This window comes from Penicillium malachiteum (assembly GCF_028827825.1).
Source record: "Penicillium malachiteum strain IBT 17515 chromosome Unknown utg000005l:1.0-9002435.0:326005.0-9005861.0, whole genome shotgun sequence".
Taxonomy (NCBI): Eukaryota; Fungi; Ascomycota; class Eurotiomycetes; order Eurotiales; family Aspergillaceae; genus Penicillium; species Penicillium malachiteum.
This window is the reverse complement of record NW_026643099.1, coordinates 5,730,924-5,745,996: the sequence shown is the minus strand read 5'-3', so window position 1 is coordinate 5,745,996 and position 15,073 is coordinate 5,730,924. Positions and strand designations below refer to the sequence as shown.

The window sequence follows — 15,073 nt, the reverse complement described above, 5'->3', positions numbered from 1 at the left end:
TTGGGAAGGTATATATGAAGGCATGTCATTATTAACTAGTAGATTGGAATGAAGCATACTACATGTATATAGGTCAAACATTTGAAGAGTCAATGTAATTTAAAATCTGGATCGTTATCATACTAAACAGGTATATACCAATCAGAGCATACCAACTCTAAAACCGGGCAAGAACACGGTCCTGGGTGTCCGCAACGGCATACTCGCTACTGTGCTTCTTGCTACGTACCGACTTGGCTTGCTCAGCAGTGAACCCACGGGCCTCAACAGCGGGGTTATATCCAAGACCATTGATTTTGCCCACAGCGTCTGAGGGCACAGCAGCAGCAACCTTGCCATCAGCACGCTTGTATACAGTCACAACGACAGCACCACCAAGGCCAAGGTTATGTTGCAAGGCTGCATTTGTGCCATCAACGAGACGGTTATTAGCCCAACCACGCAAGTGCCAGACCAGCTCAGCACACTGCGCAATACCTGTAGCGCCGAGCGGATGTCCCTTCGAGATAAGACCACCGGAAGGATTGACAACCATCTTACCGCCATAGGTGATATCACCACGACGGACCATCTCATGGGCCTGACCAGGCTCAGAAAGCTCAAGTGCATCGATAGTAATCATCTCGTTCGCAGAGAAGCAATCGTGCAATTCGCAAACCTTGATATCCTTAACATTAACACCAGCCTCAGCGATAGCGGTGCGAGCTGCGTGTCGGGACATGCCAAAGCCCATCAGATCAATGGAGCTCTGGTTGAAAAGCTGATCGGTATCGGTCGCAATAGTCTGGCCGGCAATTAGGACAGCCTGGTCCTTCAAGTGGGGGCGGGCATCGAGGAATTCTTGGGAGACGATGACAGCAGCGGCGCCACCATCTGAAGTCGGGCAGCATTGGAGCTTAGTGAGCGGTTCAAAGATCATGGGCGCTTTCATGATTTGCTCAAGGGAGTATTCGTCTTGGAACTGGGAGTACGGGTTTCGCTTTGAGTGTTCGTGGTTGATACGGGCGATTTCGGCAAAGTCCTCGTTCTTTGCACCATACCTAGAGATCAACAGGTTAGTGACTTATATCATTGTAGTAGTTTAAGGTAGAAGTTACATACTTCTCCATGTATTCTCGACCCGCATTTCCAAACATCTGCGCTGCGCCCGGTGCATTGGTGACACCGCGTGTCTCCGCCATCATAGTTCCGAATAGGGTAGTTGGGCCAGTGCGGTCGTTATACACTGACTGCAAACTACCCGGGTTCATCTTCTCAAAACCAACAACCAGAACACAGTCAGCGGCGCCGTGAGAGACCATCGTACGGCCCATAGCTAGACCAGTGGATCCAGTGGAGCAGTTATTGTTAACATTGTAGATTGGGATTTGAGTCAGGCCAAACTGATAGAAGACGCGTTGACCGCAAGTGCTGTCTCCGTATACATAGCAAGCCACACCTTGGTCGACGTTGTCATATGTGATATGGGCGTCAAGCATAGCCTTGATACCAGCTTCGTAACCGAGTTCATTGTAGTCGACCTTGCCGCGTGGCTTAATGAACTTGGTCATTCCCACACCTAGGATATAGGCGGGTCCTGGTTGCTTTTTACCCATGATGTAGATGAGATGTGTAGAATTGAATTGAGATGTTCAAATTTGGACAGTCGAACGTTTTAAGTTGAGAATCTCCAGGGCTCCATGTAAATAAGTTCTAAGGGGATGTGGGGACAGGAGCTACTATTTTGCGGGGGTTGGAGACCGAGGTCCCGAGGTCCCGAATATGGAGCAGTATGGACTACACCTAAGCATAAATGATCTCAATAATTGTGATGCCCGCAATGTGATACAAATCTTGATTATACACATGTGTGCATAAAAACTCCGAATGGACCGTGGATATTGCACATGCTCCCTCTTTATTCTCTCCGCTTATAGCCTACATACTTGGACTACATATGCCGAGTTGGTTCTCACGTGAATTTCCTATTATTCTAGGAGAATCAATCAATCAAAGCAATATCTCGAATGGGTATTTTCGCAGTAAATCTTAGTAAGTGCGAGATTCCTCCTCAAGCGGTCCAAATCCTTGTTACAATTATAACATCATGATGGCAATACTATAAGTCTTCCTTCCCCACTTCATGATTCCGGCTAGACACAAGTTACAAGTAGTACCAAAGCTATTCTCTTCTCCCCGGGGCCGTTTGTCTGTCTTAATCATTCTCATAACTTGATCCAAATTCTGGGGAAATCTGGACCAAAACTTGGTCACTTGGACTGATGATCAGCGATTCAGCCCCGCCCCAATCAGCGGTTCCCCGTGTTTGTCGAACCGAGTCTGGTGCTATTCGTAACAAAGTATGAGCTATTCCAGGCGTCCCAAGGTTTGGATGAGCCTATTGAAGTCAAGATTATTCATGATATCTGTAGCTTTATTCTTCTGATTGGATCCTCGCATATGCACGGAGGACTGTCCTCCTTTGTTAGAGGAAGAAGGTCATGTACGACCCACGAAGATCCCGAACCATGGAAATAGACTTAATCAATCTCCCAAGGTTGTCTTGAATGACCCTAATTTGGACTGAAGATCATATGTGTAAGGTCCAATATAGTGGTTCAGATATCCATCATAATGATGGAGGTTTCCTTTTGTCCGTACTAAGTCCCATCATATCTAGGTATTCGAAATGTTCAGTATAGTGATTAAGTCCCTGGACTCAGAATCTCATACCACTGTAAGTAGTCTGCATCATATAGAAGTAGCATATATGCATCTTGGAGTGAATGCGACCGAGGGGAAGTCTTGGTATCATATGATGGAGATACACTCCATGATCAATTATTAGACCATATTAACAAAGCCCTATAAAGGAAATCAGTTATAACTCATAGAAATTGAAGCCCAACTCGATTTTAAGTAAATATACCTTCTTAAACAAATAGAATAGCTCCATCTTCCCTCTAAGATAGTACCGTGACTTCCTGCTCAATGCGGGTTCTATATAAGGCCCAATAATCCCGACGACGTCACTCAGTCTCGTCCTAAACCACATCGAGGGGGAATGTAAAGCTCGGTCCACCTCTATTTGCCATTTTGACCTTCACCCTCTATTCTCTTGATAAAGATCTCGATTTTGCTTCATATATCTAGTGAGAATTTCTTGATTTACTGTTCTACAACTCCGTTCTGTATCTTCGTCTGCAGTAAAGTGGGTCAAACCCAAGGATCAACACTAATCCCGCCCGCCTTCAGCTCCCGACCTTTCTCGTCTGTGAAGGCCTCGGTTGACGAATTCCCGTACAATCTGTCCCATAGTGCCTATCGCAAAGTACAGTTGATAGATTATCCTTGAGGAATCGCTTCAATTCCTCTATCTACAACCCTTCGCTGTCCATATCCATACGTCAGTCCCGCGCGGGGACTCGAAATTCCTTCCATTCGACCTTATCCTCAATCTCGAACCGCCACTGTTCCTCCACGACCAGAACTCCGTTTTTGCTCTGCACAACAGATCCTTATTGGGTCACCCCCGATTGTTATAATCGAGGATATTGGGGTTGCAGAGGTTTTCGCGCATGGATAGTTGTGGGACGCCAAACGGCCTTCTCGAGTGTTGAGAGGCCGCTTTGCGTTCCATAGGGTTCCCCAGCCTGACTTTGCGAATTCGCCGGTAATCGATTTTGGGGCTCAGAGAGCTCACTTCATGATTTCATCCCACCTTATTGTTTGACGGCCCAAAAAAGTGCGATTGTCTCAATGGAAACTCATTAGGCATGCGGATTAACAACCAATCTGAACATGCACCACCACCACCACCCTTCTCTTCCACCGCACCAACTGCCATCATGTCGACTCCCTTTTCCTGGATTATGGACACAAAGACTCGTAATAGCCGTTTGAAGAAGTACAGCGTCCAAGTTTCTTCTGGCGCGTCGACTGTCTGCGCGACTCTGGCATTGGTATGTCTGTTTTGATTCGTATCAGTCGTACCGCATTGGCAACGACAAACCTGCGAAATCGTACTGACTCAAGGTCAATTTACGTGACAGACCCCGCTAGATAATGTGAAAACACGTATGCAAACGTGAGTTTTTGTTTTCCAATCCATATCGAGGCAGAATGGGCTGATGGTGTGAATTTCCTAGACACAATTTCCAAAGCGTTGGCGAATGCATGCGCTATATCTGGCGAACTGAGGGGCCCCGTGGCTATGTTGCAGGTAATTCTTCACGTCTGATCTTCTCGGGGAATAAACATTAACACGAATTTGGTCCAGGTGCTCTTCCACCTTTGGCTAGTGTCACTGTAGTTCGAGTCCTCAGCTTTACCGCTTACAGCTGGGCCAAGGAGAAGATCTCTAACGGAACTGCAATGATTAATGGCACAGGAACCTTGCATGCTCATGCTCAGGACGCTCAAGAAGCCCGAAAGCTTTTTCCGAGTATCTCCCAGCTTTGCACATACACTGCAGCAGGAGCCTTCGCTGGAATAGTTACCGCACCACTTGCCTGTATGCTCCCATATGTTTTGCACGATTGAATCCATTGACTAACCCTCGAAAGGTCCCTTCGAGTTGGCCAAGAATGTCGTCCAGACCTCGGTGTTGGTAGCCAACCGTGCTCAGGCGGCCCCCGGAGCTGCTCAAGACGCCTCATTGCGCCGCAAGCCTCGTGTCGGCACCATCGAAGCCATCCGGAAGATCATCAAAATTCATGGTGTTCGTGGCCTGTACACCGGCTTCCACCTTCATGTCATGCGTGACGCTGTGGGAACTGGCCTTTACTTCAGCATCTATGAATCCGTCAAGGAGATGGCGTCGAAGGAACTGGGAGAGAAAACATCGCCTGTTGGGGCCCCTGCGATTGCCGGCGCTGTGTGCAGCACCTTGCCCTGGTTCTGCGTATGTCAAGACCCTTGTATCAGTTTCTTGGATTTGAAACTAACCGATATCACAGACATATCCCCTCGACACCCGTAAGACACGCGCACAGAGCGTCTTACTAGGCAAGTCCAAGGAGGTTGGAGAGGCGTCTGTTGCAGTGGCCAAGTCTAGCATGTACAAGGGCCTCTCAATTATATTGTTGCGCACGGGAATCAACAACATGATCCTCATGTGCATCATGGAGTACCTCAAGGGGAAGATTGAGAATCTTCCTTAAGTCGCAGCCGTGCTTTCCATGTCCCGAGTGGCATTTATTTCCTCCCATATTTCCCCATTCTTTCCCTGTTCAATTCTGCAGTTCTGCATTTGCGCGCTCGAAGGAGCTCACGTACATATATGGTACATGACAACATGGACGAGCTAGATGCTCATGATTCGCAAATGAGAGAAGTAATCTCGAAATTCCATCACTTAGCATTTCGTAGTTTCGAGTAAAGTGAAGCTTCCAGGAAACTCCAAATGGGGAAGGGAGCATAACTATTAAGGTTATCGATTCAATGCTGGAAGAGTAAGCACGATCCATGGATGATCACTTCCAAGGTTGATACTTCTGCGGAGTTGGTGCCTCAGGCAGAGACACGTCATTCGTTGCCCAGTGGGGTTTTCGGCGTCAGAGCAACCTCGTCAACAAACGTTCTTCCCTGCCCCACGCTGTCAAAGTGTCAAATACTCGGTGACAATGACATCGTAAGTACTTCTGTCGCATACAGTCGAACTACTTCTTACATTTTTCTTTTTTTCTTTAGCAATATCTTACAGATCCCGTTTCGCCGCTCTCACGCAGTCTCGTTGTCGGATGCGATCACGCAGTACATTTCCTCCAAATATGATCAACGCCCGGATATGTTCGCGGATGATCTGATGATTATTGATCGTTTGCGAACCGAGGCTATTAATGTACAGGAACCGCATGTTAGCGGTATCAGCCGATTGGTAACATATGCGGCGCAGTTGAAGTGGCTTGGTGGAAAGTTTCCAGTTGATGTATGATCCTACTGGTTATGATATTTTGAGGATTAGGGTTGACGAGATACTTGACAGGTTGGCGTTGATTTTGCTTGGTACCCTGCATTTGGGTTCAATGCATCAAGGCCTGGTGAGTAGTCAGAGCTATGCGAAGCTGAAGCGCCAGATGAAATTGGTGTTCTTTGTTATGCAAATGATTTACTAATGGAATTTACTCGATAGTATCCCAGAATAATATCCGCTTCGAACTCGCGAATATCCTTTTCAATTTAGCTGCTCTATACTCCCAACTCGCTTATGCGCTGAATCGAACGACCGCGGATGGACTGAAGCAAGCATGCAATTACTCGTGCCAGGCTGCTGGAGTCCTGGCCCACCTCCGTACCGATATTCTTCCTGACCTACGTGCCTCACCTCCGGAAGATATGGACGAAATGACACTGCAGAGCTTGGAACAGCTGCTACTAGCTCAGGGCCAAGAGTGTTTCTGGCAGAAAGCTGTTAAGGACGGGCTGAAGGATGTCTCTATTGCGAGACTCGCCGCGAAAGTTTCCGACTTTTATGGCGATGCAGGTGATTTGGCTGTCAAGTCGAACGCTATTAGCACGGATTGGATCCACCACATGACTGCCAAAAATCATCACTTTGCTGCTGCTGCACAATTCCGACAGTCGCTTGACTGTTTGGAGAAGCGAAAATATGGCGAGGAGGTCGCGCGGTTACGGGATAGCTTGAATTGTGTTAATGAAGGTCTCAAGGAGTCGCGTTGGGTTAACCGCACGGTGCTCGGGGATTTGAATGGGCTGAAGAGTCGCGTGGCTGAAGATTTAAAGCGCGCAGAAAAGGACAATGATATGATTTATCTCAGTCCCGTTCCTCCCAAGTCTGAGTTGAAATCAATTGATCGTGCTAGCATGGTTGCTGCCAAGGCACCTTCGCAGGTTACAGATGCTATTTCAATGCTCGGCAGTCAAGGCCCACTTGGACTCCCACTTTTCGCCAAATTGGTTCCCTATGCAGTGCATATTGCGGCTAGCATTTACACCGATCGTCGAGACCGACTGATCAATGAAAGTCTCGTTGGAGAGTTGGAATCTATGACTGACAAGCTTCGGGAGTATGATCTGATCACTCTTATTCTTTAGTCTGTCACTAACGTTGTCCAGTTTACTTTCCTCGTTGAACTTGCCGGGATCTTTACAAGCTTTGGAGAAGCCCCTGGGACTTCCTCCTACCTTAGTCTCCCATGCTGAGGAGATGCGTCAGCAGGATGGGCTGAACCGCCTGCGACGATCTGTCGAGGACACAGCTAAAGTCAAATCCAACGACCGTACCATTTACAATGAAGGCGTGGAGTTGTTAGCGGCTGAAAAGGCTGAAAACGATGCAGCATGTCGCAAGTATGGCACAGATCGATGGAATCGTGAACTTTCAGAGAAGGCAAATTCTAAGATTTACACCACTTTGAAAGAGATCAATGGCTACTTCACATCTGCGCAGAGCAGCGATGAACTTGTCGATCGCAAGCTTCGTGACTCGGAGTCTGTGTTCCTCGTTCTCACTGGAACGAACCGAGACCTTGAGTCCTATGTTCCCAGCAGCCGTAGGGCTACTATCCCCCCCAGAGTTGGAAAGAGAGTCTGTCAAGCTGCGTAGCTGTTTGAGTGATGTTAGTCGGATGGAGAATCGCCGACGAAGACGAATCCAGGCATTGAAGGACAAGGCTCGGGCTGATGATATTCGTAAGTTTCTCAGTTCCTGTTGCATATTACCTTTATGCTAACACCTCAATAGACCCAGCTCTTCTCAATGAGACCGCTCGGCTGGAACGCGAGTTCCCCATGCAGGCCATCCAAGCAAGCCAATTCGAGGATTTGTTCGAAGAGCAACTCCGATACTATAATTCAGATCGAGACATGCTTACTCAAGAACAAAAGGAGCAGGATCAGCTGGCTGATCAAGTGCGCGAAGCTAACCAGGCTTTTACTCGGGCGCACACAGGAGATACATCAACCAAGGAGCGCGAAACCGCCCTGCAAGACCTGGAGAATGGATACCTGAAGTACAAGGAGATCATCTCTAATCTGGAGGTGGGCCGTAAGTTCTATAATGACTTGGCTAAGATTGTTAGTCGATTCCGCGATGATGCGAAGGCATATGTGCATCAGCGGCGAATGGAGGCTAGCCAACTGGAAGCGTGAGTTGTGTTTCTCTCTTTTTCTCGAACCATACGGAGTACTAACTCGATAGCAGCGATATCTCCAATGTCACCGCTATGTCATCTCTACATATCTCCCAGCCTCATTTACGTCAACCTGCACCTCAACCTACGCGCGGACATCCCACCACGTACACCGCACCAGCACCTTCCCAGCCCCCCCTCCCAGCCACCTCCGCCAATCCATGCGCCGCGACCCTTAGAAACCGCGGCTCCACTCACAGCGCCCCAACCTGTCCGTGCCGCGGTGCCCCCTCCGCCGCCTGGACCTACACCGGGAATGTGGTCTCCTGATATGGGTATTCGATTCAATTCTGCCGGAGCGCCACCAGGCGCCACCACCCCAAATGCAGGGACGGGGATGACACCTGGGTCAGCTGTTCGGCAAACTGGCACATGGGATCCTAGCCAAGGTGTGCGATTTTCCTAGAAGCGTTTGGCGGGAATAATTCAAATGTTAGATGCCCATGGACATATTTGTCGAGGTTTACGTTTTGATTACGGCGTATGGATACTTGATGCATATAGAAAATAGCGGCGAATCGCCTGCATGAGATCTGTCAATAGTATTTCATTCATGACAAGTATTTAAATATTGCAATGCATGTAAACTTGAATTCAAGCTTCGATATTCTACTGTACTCCATATTCATGCCCCAGTATGGTGCTTCTCCCCACATGGTCTCAAGAATGCTTCCATGTGGGCTAACCCCCCACATTCTTCATTTTTTTAAATCCTACTCAAGTTAGTATATAATAGTGAAAGCCAAATTCAAGATCACAGAGGAGTTAACAACAAGGCTGTTCCTTCGAAATGTAAATCTTAATCCCAAATCCTGTTCCCTCATGCAACAATGACGCATTGATCGCGGATATACGCAATTTCCCAGCCCGCACATGCAATACAGCACATTGCTCACCGCGACCACTTTTAACATACTACAGTAGTATGTACGTAGTAACCTTGGACAAAATCAAGGCTTTAATATGTACAGAGTAGCCTGGGCACATATAATCAGCTCAACTTGTGAATAAATCGTATCCGTACACTTATCCATATCAGATCCAGAGAATCCGCCCCACAGCGCGACCAAGGATTTCCGTGGCAATTACGCACTCGACTGGGTCCAGCGCTTCAAATCTTCGCACTTAACCCTCATACGATCTACACTCGTATCAGAGTACTCCATCCATGATGTAGCAGAAATAGAATTAAATCGATCTCAAATGAAACATAGGCGTATCGCCGAGTTTATCCAGATGTCAGGGTCTGAGATTCTCATTTGTGCCACTCGAGCCACATTCCCCTTTTTCGAAACATAAACCAATCAGTGGATTATAACAATGTAATCCGCCAACTTCCGCGCCACAGAATCAGGAAATGCCCAGGGAAAGAAAAGGGAAAAAAAGAAAAAAACGTGAACGCCTGGTATTGACTGAAATATGGAGACGACGCATCATCGGTGCCACATTTCACAGGGTCTTCCCGTCTGAACGACGCGTTGGTCCCCAGTTTTCGATCGACCCTACATGATAAAGAACCAGTTAAAAGGAATCATTCAGGGGTGAGTGGAGTCTGCAATAAAATTAATTACCAGCTTACCAGAGAACTGTCCAGCAGACATAACTTGGGGAGTATTGAGAGTATTGAGAGTAAGAGAGTAATTGTGAGTATTGTGAGTATTGTGAAGTGTCTTAGTGTCTTAGTGGATTGTTACTATTGGTAAATCCATTTTGTCCACTTATCCTTTTCTGGTTTGGTAATGTGGATTTGGTTCACTTGGTGGTATTCTGGGCTGTAAGGGAAATGTTTAAAGGGCCTTAAAGGTCTGGAGTTGCAGAGACCTTTGAAGGGGGTTCGTAAGCGCTGTACTCCATATTCTGTAGGAGTCGTAAGCATGGATGTCTCGGGTGACTTGGGTGTAATTGCACTGCACTGCACATGTGTGGATCAGAAGATCAGCAATGTTTATTAGTAAATATAGTCATTGACATGGATGGATTAATGGATTGACATATGATCTAGATTATGATATACAAAGTGAAACGTAGATCAAGCAAATTCTTTTCTTCTTTCACTAAGTCCAAAAAGAAGTCTCCGCATTGTCCACCTCATCCTCTATTTTTATATTGCTGAATCAGCGTGATTTTTCTCCACTTTGAAACAAAGGTGGCAGTGTTTTCAGTGTTTTCTCTCTCTTTTGACCGTTTTTAATCTGTTTCTTTCGTATTGGATTTACGGCTGCCTTAAAATCCCCAAATTTCTTGGCACATTTGATCATCTTGTTACTCCCCTGGTTCTCTGCTTCTCCCCCTTCTCACATCAACCTAAGCGCCTTCTCTAACCAACCCCCTCGGGCTCGAATATGGGGTTCTCTCCAACTGTCAAGATTCCATAAAGACAATTTTCCCGATTCTTGTCAACCATTCACTCTTTTAAAATTTTGATTCTATCCGGATTTCTCTGGGAGAAATCCCATCTTCCTTCTCTTTCGCTATGAAGTTCCCCTCCTGGACCGCCGGGCTGGCCGGGGCTCTCTTTTTCCTCCCTCTCGTCTCTGCCATCAATTTATTAGAAGCTACCTCTTTAGTGCCATGTTCCGATGATGGCATTATCTCTGTCGACCACTTCAGCGTTGTGTTCACTCCCAATAACAATTCCGCCAGTATCGCCTTCGATGGTAAAATCAATTATCTAGCCAAGTTCAAGATCGAGGTCGCTCTGCTAGTCTATGGTTATACTGCGATTTCCAAGGAACTCGACCCTTGTACCTTTCCCAACGATGGGTTGGGTTTGTGTCCCGTCGAACAGGCACAATTGACTATTCCTACCGCTCATCTTTCCGTTTCTTCCTCTATCATGAGCGATATTCCTGGTGAGTATTCTATTTAATCCGATATATGGCATAATCGTTATCTTTTCCATGAGAGGAATGTGGAATCAGGGGATATACATCAAGAATGTGCACCATCTAACCTAATTTCCCGTCAATAGGCATTACTTATACTATTCCCGATCTCGATGCCATCGTTCGTCTCAACTTGAAAAACTACACATCCGGCGCCCAAGTGACATGTATCGAAACGCGCGTTCGAAACTCCAAAACAGTCGATCAACCTGCAGTAGCTTGGGTTCTAGCAGTTGTCACCGGAGTGGGCCTTATCACGACCGTGATCATTTCAATTTTGGGACATACCGTTATCGCCACCCACCTGAATTTCCGTACCATGTTGTTTCTCGGGTTTATGCAGAACCAGGCTATTGCAGGCATGAGTGCCGTCGATTTCCCGCCCATCGTTCAGTCGTGGACCCAACTCTTCCAATGGACCATGGGAATTCTGCACACCACCGCTTTACAGACGATCGCAACATGGTTTCAGCGCGCGACTGGAGGTACAGCCGCCGATCTCCTCACTTTGACCGATAACGAATCAGTCTATGTGGCCAAGCGATCCACCGACACTACGAGTGATGGAACAGAACAAACCGTGCGCGGTATTGAGCGAGTCGCTTACATCGCAGATATCGAATCATCGAACATCTTCATGACCGGATACCTGTTCTTCTACTTTGTGGCCGTCCTGATCATCATAGCCATCCTATTCCTTCGTTTCGTGTTACCCATTCTTGCCAAAAAGATCAACAACTCCCGTCTCGCGCAGGCGGCCAATGCGACCTCGGAATGGCAGACTTTCATGCGAGGAAGTCTTTATCGTGTTGTGTCCCTAGGTTACCCTCAGATGTGCACACTGTGCATGTGGGAACTGATTCAACGAGACTCCGCCGCAGAGATCGTTCTGGCAGTTAGTATGTGGGTCGTGATGAGTCTTGTACTCTTCTATGCCGTTTTCCGAGTCTTCCAACGTGCCAGAGCCTCCAAAGCCCTCAATGAGCCCCCCCGCATACACCTTATACTCCGACCCCGTTACTCTCACCAAATGGGGTTTCCTATACGTCAACTACCGCGCGCAGGCATACTACTTTATTCTCCCCGTTTTGGCTTCGACTGTCATTCGCGGCATGGTTACTGCCTTTGCGCAGAGTGCTTGGATCCCTCAATCGATTATCCTTCTGGTTCTGGAAGCCGGTGTACTGGTGGCCACCATAGTGATCAAGCCATTTATGGATCGCGCCGCGAACGGGTTCGCCATTACCGCTGCGTCACTCAATTTCTTGAACGCACTCTTCATGCTCATCTTCTCCGATGTCTTCAACCAACCCCAAATGATGACCAGTATCTGCGGTGTTTTGTGGGTCTTGTTCAGCGCGATCTTCACCCTCGCGCTCCTGATCTGGCTGTTCATCGGATTCTTCTACGCCTTCACTTTGAAGGAGCCTGATGCGAAATACAAGCGTCTTTCCGAGAACCGCGAATCCTTCCGCCTCTCCGGTATGGGTATGGAGAATCGCATGACAACCGAGCTCCTCCCTCTGGAGAAGACAGCTCGAGGCGACGACAGCCGTCTGGGATCTCGGTGGAACATCGATGAATCCTCGCACGCCGAGTCGAATAACGAACTGAACATGTCGCTGAGTCACCAGGGCTCTCGATACAACCTGGATGACCGATCACCGAGTCAAACCAATGAAAAATTGGGGGCTCCCAGGTCACCAGTACAAGATGTGCTGGAACCAACACTCCCATTGATCCCTACCAGCTCCGATAACTCTGGAAGGCGATCGCCTGTTTCCCCGGCATACAGCCATCCATCAAGGCGATCATGAACTTCTTTCCTTCTTTAACATTGTATTTCTTTCTCCTCCCACCATCTCTACCTTTCAGCTTCTACTCTTTCTTTTCATTTCTTACTTGTGTACATTTCTTGAGAGGCTGGCGTGGCTTCTGTACATTGCAAACCTGGCGTTTGGTCATCCTCGGTTGTTCTTAGTGTGTAAATAATGAACTCACTTTGAAAATGATCAAAATTAAAATGATTCCATCTCAGTAAAGTACTTTAGTCCCTCTAACTTAAAAAACAATGTACATTATTAGACCCATGACTTGAGCAGGGCAATTACTATAATACATAAACATTAAACCCATAAGACCGTGACCGTGACCATCTGGAGCTTATCCCGATGGTATCCAAGACCACACATGCAAGATATTAATACATGAACCAAGACCATTATACAAATCCTCATAAAGATTGCACCACGTCCAAGACTCGACAGTCCTTGACTCACTTTTTCGCATTCCCATTCGCATGGGCACCCTCATCTCCCGAATCATCCGACCGATCATCCTTCTTCTCCCCATACGCCAAAAGCTTCCAAGCGCTGCGTCCAAGACAATACAACCAAAAGAGATTCAAAGCCTGCAACATAGCCAGGAGAGTGAAAGTAATGATATTGGAGATCCAGCACTTATACTGCTGCGTCTCCCAATTGAGTTCATAGGGACCAACAGTCCTGAACTCCGTGAGTAAGGAATAAAGAACGCGGAGGTTCTGGTAATGGCGGAGATAAATCCAAGCGACCACATTGACAGCGTAAAAAGGGATAACAAGATCCGAGCCAGTGTAATGGAAAGATTTCGAGAGCTTCAAACAATTAGCATAATTCCCAACCAAATCCATGAAGTATTAAACGCACCGATAAGAAAAAATCACTAATATCGTGAGTAGTATAAATAGCAATACCAATATAAGTAAAATGAAACCGATAACTCAGACCAATAAGTGCCAAAGTAACGATATGATGAGCAACAAGTTCCTTAAAATCCTTTCGCCTAGCCTCAAGACCAAGTAACATAACCACAGCCTGTTGAGCCCAGTACGCCGCTTCGAAAAGATAATAAAACTTAAACGCAGCTTCATGAGTTCGATGAGGGAATGCTTCATACATTCCCGTGGTATTAAAGTACCACACTGGTGTTTGACGCATAACATATAATCCAGCTACACCAGTACACCCAAAGTACAAGACTGAGTAAACCTGTTCCATGAAGCGGGCTTGTTTCCGGAGTGATTTTATACCACAGAAGCGGGCGAGTGGGGAGAGGAGTTCATGCATTATGAATTCTTGAGCTGTGAAGAGCACCAGGGTGTAGAATGAGACGAAGGCGATGTCCCAGAGACCTTTTCCATATTGGATAGCGAGTTTGGGGTTGGCATTTGGTTCTTTGTAGGAGAGGAAGATGAAATGGTGGAGAATGCTATCTTCGGTCGGGTTGATCGCGTATAGAGATAGAGAGGTTAGGAGAAGGAGGAATGGGAGTGGCCAACGTCTTGGTTTTTGGGAAGGAGCGTGTGGTGCTGATGCGCGGACTGTAAATGTGCCATTTGCGTGGCCATTCAAGTTGGAAATTGATTCGGATTTCACTTTCACGCGGCGACGCGACGTGCCGGTGCGAGTTGTTGAAGATGTTGCCATGAGCACTTGGGCTTCCACTAGGTTGATAGGGAGGATGAAGGGTCAAGGAATGTGGTGGTTAAATCTTTTTATAACTTTTTTTTAATCTGATGTCGTAAATTAGCCCCCTTTTCAAGTTCCAATCATTGCATCTGAACGGCCACTTTGCAGATCCGATTTTTGCCTGTTCTGGTTAGAATTGGGGTCGAAATGTCGGATCGGAGTCCGAGTCCGTGTCCGGTGGATTTGGTTGATATCCGTTATGCTCCATGAGAACATTGAAGTTGATGTGTTTATTTTACATAAATTTATAATAGATATTGATATCCAGGGTGCTTTGAAGTGTTTGAATTTAACTTGAATTTAATAGTACTACTAGTAGTAGTAGTAAACCTTGGAAATGCTCAGGGAAACTTCAACTTGAAGTTCTGGTATACTATTAGGCGGTAGTAAGTACAGTTAAGGTGGTATATATATCACTGGTTTTATCCCAACTTTGAACACTGCATAACGACCTTGAATGATATTGACATCAGATGAAAGAATTCAATACTGATATAACGACTAACTCAAATATTTAAATAGTTTTATCCGATTTACTGACTTTAAC

General features: G+C 46.7%; 5 protein-coding genes across 5 annotated transcripts; 3 read left to right on the top strand and 2 right to left on the bottom strand.

Moving 5' to 3' along the window:
* Positions 1-157: 157 nt before the first annotated feature.
* N7483_012142 (putative sterol carrier protein) lies at positions 158-1,595 on the bottom strand (the record flags this gene model as incomplete). Its single annotated transcript, XM_057095569.1, has 2 exons — positions 158-1,040; positions 1,102-1,595. The coding sequence occupies 2 exons, from the start codon at positions 1,593-1,595 to the stop codon at positions 158-160; spliced, it is 1,377 nt and encodes a 458-aa protein (XP_056941540.1).
* Positions 1,596-3,827: 2,232 nt separating this feature from the next.
* On the top strand, positions 3,828-5,141 carry N7483_012141 (putative mitochondrial carrier protein; the record flags this gene model as incomplete). The annotated part of the gene is made up of 6 exons (XM_057095568.1): positions 3,828-3,941; positions 4,032-4,066; positions 4,128-4,201; positions 4,259-4,492; positions 4,545-4,882; positions 4,938-5,141. The coding sequence occupies 6 exons, from the start codon at positions 3,828-3,830 to the stop codon at positions 5,139-5,141; spliced, it is 999 nt and encodes a 332-aa protein (XP_056941539.1).
* Positions 5,142-5,449: 308 nt separating this feature from the next.
* Positions 5,450-8,538, top strand: N7483_012140 (putative pH signal transduction protein PalA; the record flags this gene model as incomplete). The annotated part of the gene is made up of 7 exons (XM_057095567.1): positions 5,450-5,908; positions 5,966-6,020; positions 6,113-7,007; positions 7,057-7,528; positions 7,599-7,632; positions 7,685-8,087; positions 8,127-8,538. 7 exons carry the CDS (start codon positions 5,450-5,452, stop codon positions 8,536-8,538), a joined length of 2,730 nt encoding a protein of 909 aa, XP_056941538.1.
* Positions 8,539-10,605: 2,067 nt separating this feature from the next.
* On the top strand, positions 10,606-12,834 carry N7483_012139 (transient receptor potential ion channel family protein; the record flags this gene model as incomplete). Its single annotated transcript, XM_057095566.1, is given in 3 exon segments — positions 10,606-10,984; positions 11,104-11,954; positions 11,965-12,834. 3 exon segments carry the CDS (start codon positions 10,606-10,608, stop codon positions 12,832-12,834), a joined length of 2,100 nt encoding a protein of 699 aa, XP_056941537.1.
* Positions 12,835-13,292: 458 nt separating this feature from the next.
* Positions 13,293-14,484, bottom strand: N7483_012138 (Longevity assurance factor; the record flags this gene model as incomplete). The annotated part of the gene is made up of 2 exons (XM_057095565.1): positions 13,293-13,652; positions 13,705-14,484. The coding sequence occupies 2 exons, from the start codon at positions 14,482-14,484 to the stop codon at positions 13,293-13,295; spliced, it is 1,140 nt and encodes a 379-aa protein (XP_056941536.1).
* Between the last annotated feature and the right edge of the window lie 589 nt (positions 14,485-15,073).